This window comes from Vanellus vanellus (assembly GCF_965231255.1).
Source record: "Vanellus vanellus genome assembly, chromosome: 15".
In the NCBI taxonomy this organism is placed as follows: Eukaryota; Metazoa; Chordata; class Aves; order Charadriiformes; family Charadriidae; genus Vanellus; species Vanellus vanellus.
The window spans coordinates 4,376,129-4,391,716 of record NC_138920.1 but is presented as its reverse complement, the minus strand read 5'-3'; the positions used below and the strand labels follow the sequence as shown (position 1 = coordinate 4,391,716).

Here is a 15,588-nt window from a genome sequence, read left to right as displayed (position 1 = left end):
CAGGAGCCCGGTTGCCTGCCCTGTCCTGTCCCCAGCTGCCTGCTGTGGCTTGAAGGCAAATGGCTGCAACAGCCACTGCCAGCTTCACACCACGTGAATAAACGTAGATCTGCCAGGACTTGCTCTGTTGTGTCTGTCACAGGGTAACCACGTCCCTGGCCTTGGCTGCGGGAGATGTGGGGGGCAGCTGGGGTCTTGGGGGACATCTTTCCCAGGCAGCAGAGGCACAGCCCTCCCCTCTCCCTGCACTAGTGCCCTGGTTTGCTCCAGGCCTTGGGAGGGGTTGGGAAAAGAGCCTTTTCCTCATCCCTTCCCATGAAAACACTTCAGCCACCTCTCAGCTGCAGGGGACTGGAGTGAGGGCGGACGGTAGAGCAGACCTCATCAAAACCATCATTCCTGGGGAGAACATCAAAAATCCTCACTCCAGTCCCACAGGGCAGAGGGAGGGGCGTTATGGCTTCGGCAAAGGGACTGCAAAGAAAGACATCTCCACTCATTTCTTTAAAATAGATTTCTTTAATAGTTTCCATTTAATATGTTTATTTGCAGTTAGTAAATTGGCATTAATCCGGGCAGCACGAACCTCAGCAATCCATAGGGATAGTGCAGACTTCCAGAAGGATGTTAGTGACAGGGGTCCCGCCTCCCCCCCCCCGCCCCAGTGTGCAGCCCGCTGCGCCCTGTGCTGATGCCAGCGAGCTCTCCCCTTCCCCCCCGTGCTCTCCATACATAAGAACAAAACAAGGATGAAGGACAGAGCTGCCTGGTCCCTTCTCAAAATGAGATTCTTGAGGCATCTGGCACAGACAGACATGGCCCCCAGTTAAAATTTGCCTGCGGCCCTCCCTGCCTTCCCCCGGAGACCAGCGTGCTCCTCTTTGCCGTGCCCTGGGCGGCAGCCGGCCAGCTCAGCCTCCTGCCTCAGCGCGAAGGCAAAGGCGAAGCCAAGCTGCCTCTAAGCAGGCGAGGACCCAAAAGTTACCGCTGGTCCCAGGCTGGGGAGGAGGGATGCACGAGGCAGAAGGCAGAGGCTGGTGTGATTTCAGCTCGGCCCCACGCAGGGAAGGGGCAGCTTGGCCCCGAACTGTACGTTACATAAATACAGAGATGTAAATGAGACTCTGCAGGGTTATAGCAGCAATCCTTGGATGCACCAATTAACTAGACTATGGCAAAGGCATCCCTTAACTTAAAAGCCTTTTAATTTGAAGCATTTATTTTAAGTGTACATCTATTACAGTTAAGAAGAAGCAAAGATACACCAAAAACACAAATACCCAAGAACAAAAAAGTACAGATGGGAAAGAAATTAGCTCAGGGTAGGGAGGGGGCAGGGTGTGAGTGACCTGATGAAGAACAGAGAGTTGCAGCTGCTGTAGCCAGGAGCTCCCCAACACAAGTGGTGCCGCCGGGGCAACCTCGCTGGAGCGGGGCAGAGTCTGCCCCAGGATATTCAGCCCCCCCGGGGAGGGACGCAAGGATCCCCAGGAGCTCCAGGTCTATGCACAAGCTCATCACCTCACAGGTCTGACCACCCTGCAAGCAAAATACTGACTGCAAGTCCACAGCAGGACACCGAAGTGTGAGATAAGCGAGAGGAGAAGGGTGACTTTTATAGAGCAAGCCCTGCACCCAGGGCTGGAAGCCTCATCCACTCATCCAGACCTCAGCACAGGGATCCTCAGAGTGGGTTTCATTCTGCTGGCAAAGATTAGAGACAAAATGCTACAGCTCTGGGACATCCTCACCCCCAGACCCTCTCCAGAGGCTGGACAGAGCTGAAATCAAGTCGTCTCATCAAATAAGTTAAGAAAATGTAAAAAAAAAAAAATCAGATACGTGTTTCAAAGAAAACTGGTTTCTTTTAGCTGGAGCTGCAAGACACCTATTTTTTGACTTAAATGCAGTGGCTCAGGATTTCAGACTGTATTTCATTCCTGGGAATCTGACTGTCTTGGAGCAACACAACTAATGTTGGTGAGCAGGCAGGGCACATGCTGGTTTGGCAATCAGGACTGCCGAAACCCCATTCCCCCTTTCCCAACATATCCTACAAAGTTACTTTCAACCAGGAGTGTTTATTCCTAGCATTTAACACATTCTGATTAAAATAGATCCAGGAAAAACTTGACACCTCCAGTAAATATTGCACTTCAAGATTAATGTGTGTGTTGATATTAAAGACTGAAAGCAGAGACTGACATAAGACTTCCAGGCATAGGAGGTTAGCATCAAGGGCAATGGTCCTGAAAAGGATTTTAAAACCAGATTAGTTACCCAAGAAGGGACAAGCCGCAAGTTTAAAAAAAACTAGTACATTTTAATGCTAGTGCTCCGTGAAAAAGTCAACCCCTGTTGCAATTCCACCACTGCTGAAATGTCTCTGTTCTCCGCAGCACCGTAAAACGCCTTCAGGTGGGAAGGATCTGCAGGAAAGACAGCAGGAGCAGAGGTTCTCTCCTAGCGCACAAACAGACAGATTTAGTACCAAATGATCCAAAAGTAGATGGTAAAGAGGTGACTGGAGCTAGGGCGCTCAGGAATTGAAAGCACACACACGCACACGCACGCTCACACTCTAACCAACCCTAAACCCCTGATTCCAAACCCCAACAGAAGAGTTACACCTGCAGGGAGTCCTTGTGATGGCTCTGCACGTGGCTGGTGTGCCGGGGTCCCAGTCAGACGGGCTCCTTGGACCTCACATTTGGAGGGCAATTTCTGTGCTTTTTGACTCGCTAATTCTGGTAGCCATGAAAGACAGCCACAATTAAACTGGCACACACAGAATATCCTCATCTGTCAGCAAAAAAAAAATAATCTCTGACCAGCCGCGTTGGAATGGGAGAGGGGAAAAAAATAAAAATAAAGAGGCTGGTTTTTACAGGTGAATATTTTTATCCCAGAACAACTGGAAGATACATCCCTGAATGTGTTGCCCAGAGAGCTTTCAAAGTCTCATCCATTAGAGATCAGAGATGGGGACCGGGAAGGGGTGGGGGTTTTGACAATGCAGTAACGCTCCACGGTTCCAAGCCGCACACGCACACACACACTACACAGCGTATCCCTGAAAATCCACGGGCTGTGAGGTACCCTCCAAGCGCTGTCCATCAGAAGCCAGAGTGAAGAATTACTCCTCAGAAAAGTCTCTGTCAATGTCCATATACGCCTCGTCGATGTAGCTAACTATGGCACAGGGGGATGTCCGGTCTGGACTGAGCAGTATAGATACAGTCTCTTTCCAGTAGGTAAAACTAATACATGAGCTCTGCGGGAAGAGACGAAGAGGCTGGTTAGTGTGGTCCACAGGCACTGACATGCAGCAGAAGACACATCCTAAAGGCATTCAGCAGGGAGAACTGAAAGCCGCTTTCACACCTCTGATTCACCATCCAGCCCACCCTCCCTGGGGCATGGAGCAGGAGGGGTGGATGATGCACCAACCACCCCTTCTACGAGCAGCCTCCCGCTGCGCAGCTGTAGGCAGGGGCTACCAGCACCCTGTGGCAACTATAGCCCGGCTACGAGCAGCACAGGATGACCACCACCCCAGCAAGCCTGTGTGGGCCAGCAGGCAGGGCTGCCTATCAGCAGTACACACACACACACACACGCCCAAACTTCTCCTTTGCCCTCCAGTTCAAACACAAACTGGGACATCACGGTGCTACAGATCAAGCCAATGCTGGCTGTACCTCCCACTCCTAGGGAAGACACAAGGACAATGCACCCTCCCTGCTCGCATGCCTCCTGCATCATTCTCTTAGGGCCAAAAGACCTCTCTGACAGCCCTACACTACATCATCTATTACCCAAAGCCTTTACACACTGGACAACTATTTTCACCCCACCAGTGGCCCAAGACACAACAAGTACTGCAGCATGCATGCACAGCACAATGCGACCCTGAAATGCAGCAACAGCAGAGCGCTTTGGTCTCAGCAGTGTGTCGCTTTGGTCTCAGCAGTGTGTCCATGGATACGTGGATGTGTCAAACCATGGCATGAACGCTGAGACACAGTGCCCGGGTGTCACAGGCCCCAACCCACCCTGCCACTCCCCAGGTCCGACTGGCTCAGCCCAGCACTGACCCAAGCGTACTGCATCAAATAAGGCTGAGAGAAAGGTGTTGCAAGTCTGCACCATTCACTGCAGCTTCTTCCCACGCAGAGTCCCTCCATTGCACTTCTCCTTTCCGGGGAACTGAAGCTCCTTATTTTAACTACTTCCAAGCCACCACCCCTCTTCAGGTACCTCGTCTGCAGAAGACCACCTGCACTGCACTCATCACGGCCGTGGGCGGCTGTGTGCTGCAGAGTACATGCACACCAAAGAAGGGCTTTTCCATGAACACATTAAAAATCTGTTAAAGCTGCAACCCAAAGCACTGAGAAGTCAAGGAAGAAACCTGTGCAACCTCACTTTAGCCTTCTAGTGCATATACAAAGAGTCACCTTCTCATCACGGGTCAATTCTTCCTCTTCTCAGTGCCCAAGTGCTCTGGAGTGGAAAGTTGCAGGCTGCTTACCACAGGGCAGCTGCCTTGTCTTCTAGCAGCTACACCAGATACTTCTCCTGCACCATTTGCCACACCAGGAAGAGAGGGGACAGCCTGGTTAAGGTGCTAACTAGTCTGGGAGTTGGATTCTGTCCTGCCTTCACATTGCTGCCTCTCAAACCCACTCAGCATTGGCAAGTGTCACCTCTGTGTGCCAGAGCTAAGACCTGAGGTCTTGTTTGCAGGGAAACTCAGCACCTGCCTTGCTGTAGTCTGATCGCTCACAGAAAGGACCTGGCTGGGTAAGGGGGTGTGAAAAGCACTGCAGAAAGTTACACTGGGGGGCAGAACGCGTTCCCTTCTTTCCCTTCACAACCTCTCACTTCCCATTTTTGCTAGGTGACTAGTAGACAGATATTGCCATGATTGATTCTTGCTATGATAAGAGGTTCACATACATTTTCTAAGCAGGTGCTGTCTTTATCCTTGTTGAGGTAATGCTGTTGCCAGAATCGCAGGAGACTGTGGAAGTTGTTCAGGATGAAGCCTGGGTATTTTTCTGTATATTCCATCTGTTGCAAAGTGCGCAGATAAAAAGGTAGCTTTTCTTTCCTTCGAGCCAGCATTAGGATAACTAAACTTGTGTTCAAACAACTGACATTTTCCTAAAATTAAAAATGACACAGTAGGTCAAACAAAAAAACCCACAGAGACATCGGTGGTACACACGCCCTTACACAACGTGCTCATGGGAAGCACGCAGAGGAGGTGCTCCCACATGTATCAAGAAGGGACAAGGGTTTCCTCAAGAGAAACTGGGTTCCTCCTGGCTCCCAGCCCACTTCATCACTACACAGTATCAGCAAGATATCGGCAAAGTTACTGTCAGCTCTTTACCTGTGTAAGTGTCTGTACATGAATAATATTAATGAGACGGAAAAGAAAGGACATTCTCATGGACATCTGGGACATATATGATAACAGGCGGCACTCTGACAGGACTTCTGCAACTGCAGCAAGAGAAAAAAGACAATCATCAGGTGCCTAAAGTTCACATTGGTCCAAGCAATACGCCAGTAAGAACTGGTGCTCAGGCTGTAGCAATAAACCTTCAAGGTGGCATTTTTCTGTCTAAAACCAGAATTTTCAAAGCCTAGACATAAAACAACCATTATCACTACCAAACACCCCCACCCCCGCCCCCTCATTTCTCATTCTTTACCTTTAGCATCAGACTGATTCTCAAATCGGTCCAGGGACAGCGTAATGCAGCGTACAAGCATGTTTGAGTCAACCAATGAACTGTTAATCTGATTTAAAAATATCTGGAACTAAAGAGAAAAACTTTTTAGTGTTGCATTAGAAGAACAAACAAGAAAATTCATCCTACATGAACACTCATGGATGAGGTCTCACAGAACAGCATTTCATACCCCCTTCAGAAAGCTCGTAGCCAAGAGGTAAACTGAGCCTATTACTCTGCTGCCACTAGGGGAACAGGTCAGGGAACCCAAGTAGGAATTACTACAAACAGGGTTTGGCGAGTAGGGCAACAGTAAGTGTTCTTCAGATTTTCAACACTGAAACGGTACAGTTCTTGAAGGTTACTGGAGAAACCGCCTTGAGTTCTGAGCACACGCACCTAAATCATACACTTCAGCAACATAAGGCTTCAAAGGCATGGACAATTTCCCCTTCCCTTCAGAAAGAAGAGTTAGGTTCTGAATGCCAAAATACTCAGGGTCATTCCCTTTTTGTAATCTCTAACAAGAATAAAAGGAGATATACACTCTCGGGTCTGCCTCACCCAGTCCAAGCCAATACTGACACTGAGGGCTGACCAAAGCAACCCTATAGCAAGTACCTTAAAACCACTATGGAACAGAGAAATGCCAAAGTCCTGGCACCACTAAAATCTCTTTTGAAAAGCTGTGTCACTTCAACGAGACCAAGATTTCATACATTTTGTTTTGAAAGAGGGAGGTGAGACAGCATGGCTGCTGGCCTCTTCTAGTTCCTCCAGCTCCGTGTTTTCCTACACTTACTTTGTACAGCAGACAATGAGGGATTCATACAGAAAGAGAATTTTAAAAGTTATAGATCAATAAATAGGAAGCACACACAAAGTATAAAGACAGATACTCCAGAATGGGTGAGCTCATTTACCAGAAAACAACCTGAAATTAAACACATCTTTCTTTTAATACACCTCTGCTTCTGTTCTCCAAGGTCTGCCAGACTGAACAGCAACCAGAGAAAAATTACAGTAACATAAGCAGGAGTATGAGGTCATTCAAAACCTGCCCAACAGCTGACGTTACATACACAAAGTGCACAAGAGCATGAAAACACTTTGCATAAAGAACAGCCCATTCTTGAACTACATATGCAACTATGTTTTATAGGTAATTACATCAGCCATGACTTCTTAAAATGTCTGTAAGCTTAAATAAGATCAAACATAAGATATGTCTTTTTGCAGTATCGAATATTAATGAATATTTTAAGTCATTTCCATGAAGAACACTACCCCCACCAAGCTCCAGTAAAAGATTTTTTGGAGCCTGTCTCAATGTCCACAACTATCAGCTTAACGCAAACCCCAGTGACTTCACAGGAAATGTTCTACCATCTTTGATCCCTGACCTTAGACCTGATCATGTAACAGGACAATGTCTTCTGAACAGCTCAGCGCTTGCCAACTCGGAACAGCTGGGAGCACTTCTGAAAACACGAGTGTATGCAGCAACACACAGGCTTGTGAAGAGACTTTGGCAGCTCACTCCATAGTGTTTACAGCACACCGAGCTCAACGATCACACCAAAAATCAGCAAATGAACCTGAGTTTTAGTGCTACGTTTGGTTAGAAGAGCACGTCATTTGACCCATTGGGGACAGCTTTTACAAATATTTACCTTCTCATCTGTGTTGATGTACTTGTTGAACCTCTTGAATGCATCAATATTGAATTTCATCAGTTCTCCCAGAAGGTCAAAGTAACTCTGAAGCACATCTCGTGATTTGCACTCACTATCAACAATGCAGTAGAGAATATGCTGGCATGGGAGGAAAACATGTTATTGCCACAGGTTAGCCCAAGCTAGCAGTACAGCACAGACTTTGATTTAATCACTATTTAAAACATTTATCTGCAGGTTTAGTTCTTAGATGGCAGAACTGAAGATAACAATTCAGATGAGCCTTCTGTTAAATTAGCTTCCCAGTGATGCAGGCTATAGAAATGGCCACCCCACATCTGGTTGCCACGAGCAGAATTCAGAAATGTTTCTCAAAGATTGCCCTATTCCCAGTGAATATTTAACACTACATTTTTACCCCCTTTTGAATTCACTACAGATTAATCCTTCTTGGTTGCTACAGAGATAAGTTACAAAGGAAGCTTGACATTACCTCCAGGAGTCCTCTCTTCAGCAGGAACATCTGGTCTGCATAGGAGGTGGTGCCTCGCAGAAAACTTTCAACTGCCCTTGCTTGCCAAAACCTAAGAAATAGAAGAAATGAGGTTTTAATTTTGGAGCAAGGGGAGTATTTTATCACAACTATGATTTAAATAAAATTTCCTGATCAGTTTCATTCCAGTCTGAAGCTGGATTCAGACCCGTTGATCCTGCGGAAAATCACTGCTTTTACTGGGTACGAGGTTCACTAAAAGCTTTGGCATTCTCCTGCACCGGCACTGTCATTATAGCCAAGTGCAATGAAGCCAGATCTTTTCACAGCTTATGATTTTGAAGCATTTTCAACCGCTGTAAACTGTACGAAAACAAACTGACTTCTCAGTCAACTCAGAACAGCATGTTGCAGTGCAAAGTGAACCCACCTGAAGGAGGATTCAGCTGGTTCCTTCTTCATGACCTGAAGCAGTCTTGTCAACAAGCCTCTTTTCCCATCACAGACAAGACTCCTAGAGCACGTGAAGAAATTACAGCATGAGTGGAAGGGCTGGCAAGCACTGTACTGTGTAGAACACTGAATCCAGTCTCTTCTCTAGAGCTTTCAATGATCAAAATCACAGTGTTAAATATACAGTACAAATATTATTTAACTTTCATTGCTAGTTCTGCCAGTGGAAGAGTTCTCCTCACTGCCTTTGGTAAACACCTGCAACGTGACTTCCACATAAATCCTAAAGAAAAATTATTCATTTCCTCTCAATTTTAATGATTTCAGAAATACCAATTCAGAGCTTGTAGGAATTAAGAGATTAGAAAAAAAACCCAACATATACCACATTTGAGCTTAGGCATGAAAGAAAAACACGCCTTTTTCCTCAACAACGGAAGCTCTAAGTTCCATTTAGGAGGCAGAGCAGTATGGAAACCTAGATGCTACACGAGGTAGCTGCCTTCTGCACAAACTAGTAGAAGTATAGAGGCTGTAGAACTGCAATACTACTTGTATTAAATAGCATCTTCAGTGGACTATCTACCTACAGTAAATTTGTGCAGAAGCAATGCCTTGATCTCCTCAGGCATCAGGAAAAGCAACATGGAAACGAAATGCTAAGGGTGGAAAAGAAACCAATTTTCGGCCAGAAACTGAGCAATGCTGCCTGTCTGGCTATACAGACCATCCTGCACAGGTAGGATAGGATGCTCCAAGTGGCACTCTTCTACTCAAAACACACCCCAGCAGGCACGTTCAGCAGATGGTCCCAGATTAATGGCTACGTGCTGTACCAGCACCTTTGCTGGGCCTACAGTAGCCGGTTGACAGAGCCCTTGTAGGAAGCGGTTTTCTTACAGCGTAATAGTCTGTTCTAACACTCGAGAGGGATGAGAAACTTTGCAGGTTGGAAAAAGCTGTGTACACCCTTGATCCACTTCCTTTCAGTGTGCTCCCAAAGGGGGAATTTTTTCCCTCTAAATACTTACACTTTTTTTTGAACAAAGCGAGAAAGGTGCCTGTGCTTAGAAGGAAAAGATCTGAGTAATACAGACACAATTTCTTCCCAGTTAGGCACAGTATTATGATAATAACTATAATGTAGAAATCCTCTTAGAGAATTCCCTTTTGAAGTGAGGTAAACCTCCTCTGCGCCAACCAAGTCCCTGCTGATGCTCTGGAAGCATCCCGAGAACTAAATTCTGCAAACAGTATTTCACCTTGTGAGGTCTGTACATCCAAACCATGTATTAAAGAGCTTATTAAATCAAAATAGTCAATCTAACAAATACTCACATTTAATTCTAGAGATTCTGTAAGTGGTTTACCATGTTAATCTAATTTAGCTTATTCTAGTTATTAGCTGCTCTTAAAATAAAGACTCTGAGCAGACACACTTAGATCTATTTATGCAGACTGCAAATGGACATTATGTGTGCACAGACTGCTCCCGAATCTCAAAACTAAAATTTATTAGTAGCAGAAATTCATGCGTTAAAGGGATCCCAGTTTACTTTCCAGGTCTGTCTGCAATGCCTGCAGTGAGAAAGGCCAGACAAACAGACCTAGCACATCATAATGAAGTCTGGGCCATGAACCCAACCCCCCCATTTTAGGTCACTTTTGTTTTTAGAGTGCCTTACTACGAGCAGAAGCACACTTTAGATTTGCTAATGACCACAAACATCATACTAACCTAGACACTTCCTGCTGAAACATGTCACTGAAATTAAAGCAAGTGAGGTGGACAGAAGGACCTCCAATGAAACAGGTGACATCAAACCTCCGATGTAAGTGCTTGCAAAACACTAGAAGCTGCTGACCTAAACCCTCTATCCCTACTCACCTGTCTGTGTTGACAACTGCATCAACTTCAGGGATGTTGGCTTTGTGGGAGATTGCACTCAGCTCATTAAGTTCTTGGCTGTTTAAAAGGAGATACTTGTTCCTAAAGCAAGACAGTTGGGGAGTAGGGGAGAAAAACATGATTAATTCAAGAGGTAGGCAAACATGCAGTTTCCTGAAGAGTAAAGCCATGTGCCTACAAGGGCTACGGGACTTGGCAATCGGCTTTCACCTCTCCAGTTCTTTACAGCCATTCACACTCCTCTCCATCACAGCACACTCCCAAGCTAGGCCAACTAGCTGCTGTTTTATAAGCCTCCTCCAAAATTCGCCAAGTTTCAACACTGACCAGCTTCGAGATACTTGCTCTTTGTTGACCTGTTCAGGATCTTATGGTTTGTTTTGTGAATATTTACTTCCAGATGGCACTCGTTTTTGAAAATCTCAGCAACATTTTGCTTTAAAGTCTGCTGAAATTCAGCAAACTTTTTCACAGCTTCCTACAGTCTTTCTCTGCTATATAATGACTATGCTCCTTATCAGTAATAAACCTCAATTAAAAAGCAGAAACTGCAAAAAGTACTCAATCATCCTGGTATTTTATTACTCTGAGCAAATTGTTCAGTCTGGAAATATTTAAAAACTTCACGAAATGCAAAAATTAAAACAGGAATGGATATAAAACCAGAAAATTTGCATTAAATGCTTTATTCAAATACTGAACTTTTCATAATGAAACCAAATTTATCTATAAAATAAATTAAATGCAGAATAAGTCTGATAAGATAGAAATGTAGTCCGGAGGCTCACTTTGACAGACTCCCTGCCCAGTGTCAGTGTGCTGCCTCAGAGCCCTCCTACTTCAAACACTCAGAATCAGACAGCAAAGATTTATTTACAGGAAACCGAAGGGAGCATAGGATGCTGTGGTGAGGGTGAGGGTGTGCAAAGACTATTTATCAAAACATAGCAACTACACACAGGATAAATTATTAGACCAGAAAGGCGATGGGGATGCTGTCTTGCGTCAAACATTATCTTCCCAATTAGTGCCCACTGAGGCTGTCATGTGAAGCTTCTTTTGATCTGGATCAACAGGTTTCTGTAATGAAAATACAGCCTCTCTCTCCATGCAATAAACAGTTCTGCAAGTTTGGTTTATGCACAATTTTACTGAAGTTAATATTAGTATATAAGTACTCGCTCTCATCCTGTCCTCAGCTAACTCAGCTTATCTGCGATTTCATAGAATGTTCACGTAATTATTTGTTTAAAAGCCCGAACCAGATTCCACACATTCCACTTGCACAAATGCTACAGCTGAAAGCTGTTTTGTGTTTAAAGAAGCCCGAGATCTTTGCAGTAATGACTTAAGCAGGAACATCATCTAAAGAGATTTTATTGGAAAACCTGGAGTGATTCCTGAGCAAACAATGTCTTGCATGGAAGGTCAGCCTCTCCCTTATGTTTACAGTACTTCCCAATCAAAAAGGCTGATATGTTCAATATGCCTGACTAACAATACTAGATAAAACCTACACAAAAATATCACCCTGGCTGTAGATAAGACCAGCAAGGCAAGAAGTCAAGGCATATACATATTTAGTATACTCTACAAATGCAGATGTTTGTAGAATAGGAAACTGTCTTGCAGAACTGAATTAGAGCAACAGGACATCGATAGAATGCTAGCTATGATTCTGCAAGTCAAAATAGAGCAACGAGTAGCTCTGTTCCAGCAGAGGAGGTGTGCTTCTTCAGTAAAAGCATTAAAAAATAAAAATAAATAAAAAATCTGCATCACCCCTCAACTACCCCAGCTGACTCAAGCTTCATAAGTACGTCTTTTGAAGGCAAACAGAAGCTTTCTTCCTATTTCCAACCTAGGTTCCCAATGGCTAGCTGACAGATAATTGTTCCCCTAACATTTTCGCATCCAGTTTAATCGGGTCTTCTCCATTGCTGGCATTTAGACAGCATTCACACCTTCCCAGCCTTTTTACAAAGGTAAAAGAGTATCGATTAACCTCTCTAGAGGTACGCTGTCACCACCCTCATCTTCCAACAGCCTTTGTTTCATGCTTGTTCCACTCTGAATTAAACCTGAACAGGTCCCCACAGGGTAGATGTGCTCTTGCGAGCGCACTGGCTCACTACCAACTCTCAGGGAGAGGACAGATAAACAGCATCATGAAAGCTGCCTCCTTATTTCTTCAGCCAGAAAGTGTTGACTCATCACATAAATGTTTCAGTTCATTTTAACATGAAGCAAAACGGTCCATTTTTAATCATCAACAGACATACTAAGACATGCCTACTGGAGAGCATATCTGTAGCCTTTTCATAGTGGGAGCTGAAAGGCACGTGAACATCTGAATTGAGTTTAAGGACAGTACAATGTTCCATTCCCATGGAGCCTGCACCGTGCCTAGGACACCCGCTGTAACTGCAACCAGGCAAACAATGCCGCCGAGCCACAATCCACCACAGCTTTTCATACTCACTCATGGTGATCACTAAAGCTCTGAAGAAGCCTCAAGAACTGTATCTTTAAAGTAATGTCCTAAAAAGAAAGAAGAAAGGTCAGAAAATTTGCTTTAGTATTCTTGGATATCATTATTTACCAAGCTGACACGAAACAGCTGAATTGAAAACCTATCCAAATCCAACCCATCTGGACAGCAGAGCAAGTGACTTGCATAAATGGAGAAGGCTGCACTTTGCAGGCTACCCAAAATAGAACAGACCCGGAGACTGCTTCCAAGCCTATGCGTGTAATGGTTAATATTTTCTTCTCAGTGCAAAGGCAAAAAAGCTCATCACTGTATTGACTGATTTAGAATATCTAGGTTTGGAAAAAACAAAACAAAATGTAACAAACAAACAAAAAAAACAAATGAGAAACCCCCCAACAAACACACAAACCAATAAAAAGCCCCCCCCAATCTGACAGCAATCCATTTTCTGTTCTGTGCCTGTCCTTGCTAGACCCAGTAGTTATCATTTCCTTAAGTTTTGGTCATCTTCTACCTTTGGCCTCCAGGGACCACAGAACTTACTCCCTTCTCAGTTCCCAGAGAAGAGGCTAAATTGCCCACATGAGGCAAAGACTTAAGTGAAAATAATAATTCACAAAAACCTGAATGCTACCATTCATTTATTCATTCAATATTCATATTAATTCAATTCATTTATTGTACAAGCACCCAGTTGCTCAATACAACTCCTCAGAATTATATGATAAGATAAAAATCCAATACAGAATTTAGAAAGTTACTCACTGGGCTACAATCACAATTTTGATTGTGTCCATGCAGAACAAGGACTGATGCCGAATGCTTTCTCCAGATCAGTTTGTCAAATAAGTTATTGAGGCCAGGAATCAGTTTGAACTCTGCTATCATTTTATGAACCTGGAAAACAAAGAGAGGTACATACTCATTTGCTGCAGCCTCAAATATGGCTACAACATAGTCTGGTAAACAGACGGGCACAAATTAGGTCATTCTCTGACAACAGAAAGAGTGAATTCTTTTATCAGACAGCACGTGTTTGTGTTAACATGCACACTAACCATGGTGTATCATTAAAGTAGTTTCCATTTGGTGGATCTGGATAGAAAACTGACATTTTGGGAGAAAGCTGTAAGCCAGTGCCTCAACTAACCACTGTGCCTCTGGAAGCAGCTTTGAACATCTGGAGATCACTTAGAGCACACTGAAAATACTTCTATACCTAACTTCTATGTATCACAAAACTAAGCTGTGAATATTCCACTGCCAGGTGTCGTCCACTGAGCGTCCTTTGCCTTTCTGGTTCACACAGCTGAAGCTGAGGTAGTCCTCTGAAGACAAACAAACGATCGATACCGCTTTTGTTCAAGTGAAGGAGTTCTGAGCAAAGCAGAGTCCAGCAGTAACAAAACCACACTGCAGTTCAAGCAATGCTCCTTCAGGTTAAGAGGAAATTGAACTTCCTTAGAGAATGCTCAGAAGAGAAGAAAATGTCAAATTACTCAGGTTTATGTACCAGTCTGCCTGCCACGCTAGGACGTGGTACATCATGAAGTATGAGATGGCCTATAGAGTTACTCATGTAAAAAAGCTAATCATTTTGGTGTGTACAGCTGTTAATACCTTCAGTCCAAGTTTTAATACTTCTGATGTGAGCAATTTGGAAGTTGAGGAATAGGAGAAGTACAAAGCGGGACGAGCTCTCATCAGCTGTAGGCTTATGACAAGCAGCATCCTTTGAGATGTAGTGCAAATGAAAGCCATGCATGATTGGGAAGCCCAACATGGTGTAAAAATTAAGTGCCCAAAGCAATAACGGACAAATTCCTTAAAATCAAGTCACGTAAACAATAACCCAGGTCATCCCTGGGATGCAGAATTACAACTAGCAGTATTTCATGCAGATCACTCCATTTTGTTCTATTTCCTCAAATACCCAAATTAATCAAAAATATTTGAAACCAACACTATTTTACTGGTTTTCATTCTTATTGTTTGCAGCATAGCTGATGGCGTTTTGCATTCCTTTTGGCTACAGCCACCAACTTTCCCATCTATATGGAAATCACATTCCCACTGCTGGGCCATCTCCTAGTATCACACCTGAGAAATCATGCAGCTCCTTCCCATCTCACCCATACCACCCTGACAGATGGCAGTCCTTTGGTGCTCCCTTACTTTACAACACTCTCGGACACTTTGATCTAGTCACAAGCCTCTAACAAAAACAGCTCTGAGGAATCCGTGCGAACAAAGCGCTCCCTGTAGTGCCCCTGTCACTTGGTGGCCAGCATGGCACAAGCACAACAGGATGAAACCAAGCGTGCGAGCTGCCTGCAAGAGCCTTGGTGCCTCACTAAATGAGGACCTCTCTATGCTCATCCTTTTAACCTGTAAATCTGCTCCTTTCCACACAGAGCATCATCTGCTGACTCCAAATGACTCATCCCTAATTTCAAATGTGTTTAGTTTGCTTAACTCTAAGTTCTCACCTGATGGAAAGCTGCATGACAAAGCTCCTGAGTCACAGTCACTGCCTTTGGATCACGCTCTCTCCCAGACCCCAAACTCATTACTACTACTCAGCCTGGGCGGCCAAGACAATCCCTGCTCTACATTCACCCTTCAAACGCCTTTCATTTTTTCCTGTTGCTGCCCAGCTTCACATGAATTGCTCTATTGCTTTCTCACTACTAAAACTATTAGGAGCTTCTCCTGCGTGTAGTTTGGTTCCCTATAGCAGAAGCGAGTAAATCAGCTGATTGCTTTTCACCACAACACAGACACGAAAGACAGCCTAGAAAAATACACAAGGAGAG

The 15,588-nt window shown here is 44.5% G+C and overlaps 1 protein-coding gene across 5 annotated transcripts in view; it reads right to left on the bottom strand.

Annotated features, from left to right (window-relative positions):
• Positions 1 to 2,302: 2,302 nt before the first annotated feature.
• The window catches only part of TRPC4AP (transient receptor potential cation channel subfamily C member 4 associated protein), a 37,312-nt gene continuing 24,026 nt past the window's right edge, over positions 2,303 to 15,588 (bottom strand). For 2 of the 5 annotated variants that reach the window (XM_082491285.1, XM_082491289.1), the window contains 10 exons: positions 13,538 to 13,669; positions 12,761 to 12,819; positions 10,258 to 10,359; positions 8,347 to 8,430; positions 7,917 to 8,007; positions 7,421 to 7,561; positions 5,727 to 5,835; positions 5,402 to 5,514; positions 4,963 to 5,169; positions 2,303 to 3,274 (listed from right to left, as the gene is read on the bottom strand). In XM_082491285.1, coding sequence (XP_082347411.1) covers positions 3,137 to 3,274; positions 4,963 to 5,169; positions 5,402 to 5,514; positions 5,727 to 5,835; positions 7,421 to 7,561; positions 7,917 to 8,007; positions 8,347 to 8,430; positions 10,258 to 10,359; positions 12,761 to 12,819; positions 13,538 to 13,669 — 1,176 coding nt within the window. In that variant the 3' untranslated portion in view covers positions 2,303 to 3,136. The remainder of the gene's footprint in view (positions 3,275 to 4,962; positions 5,170 to 5,401; positions 5,515 to 5,726; positions 5,836 to 7,420; positions 7,562 to 7,916; positions 8,008 to 8,346; positions 8,431 to 10,257; positions 10,360 to 12,760; positions 12,820 to 13,537; positions 13,670 to 15,588) is intronic. The other 3 variants (XM_082491286.1, XM_082491287.1, XM_082491288.1) reach the window with 3 other exon arrangements.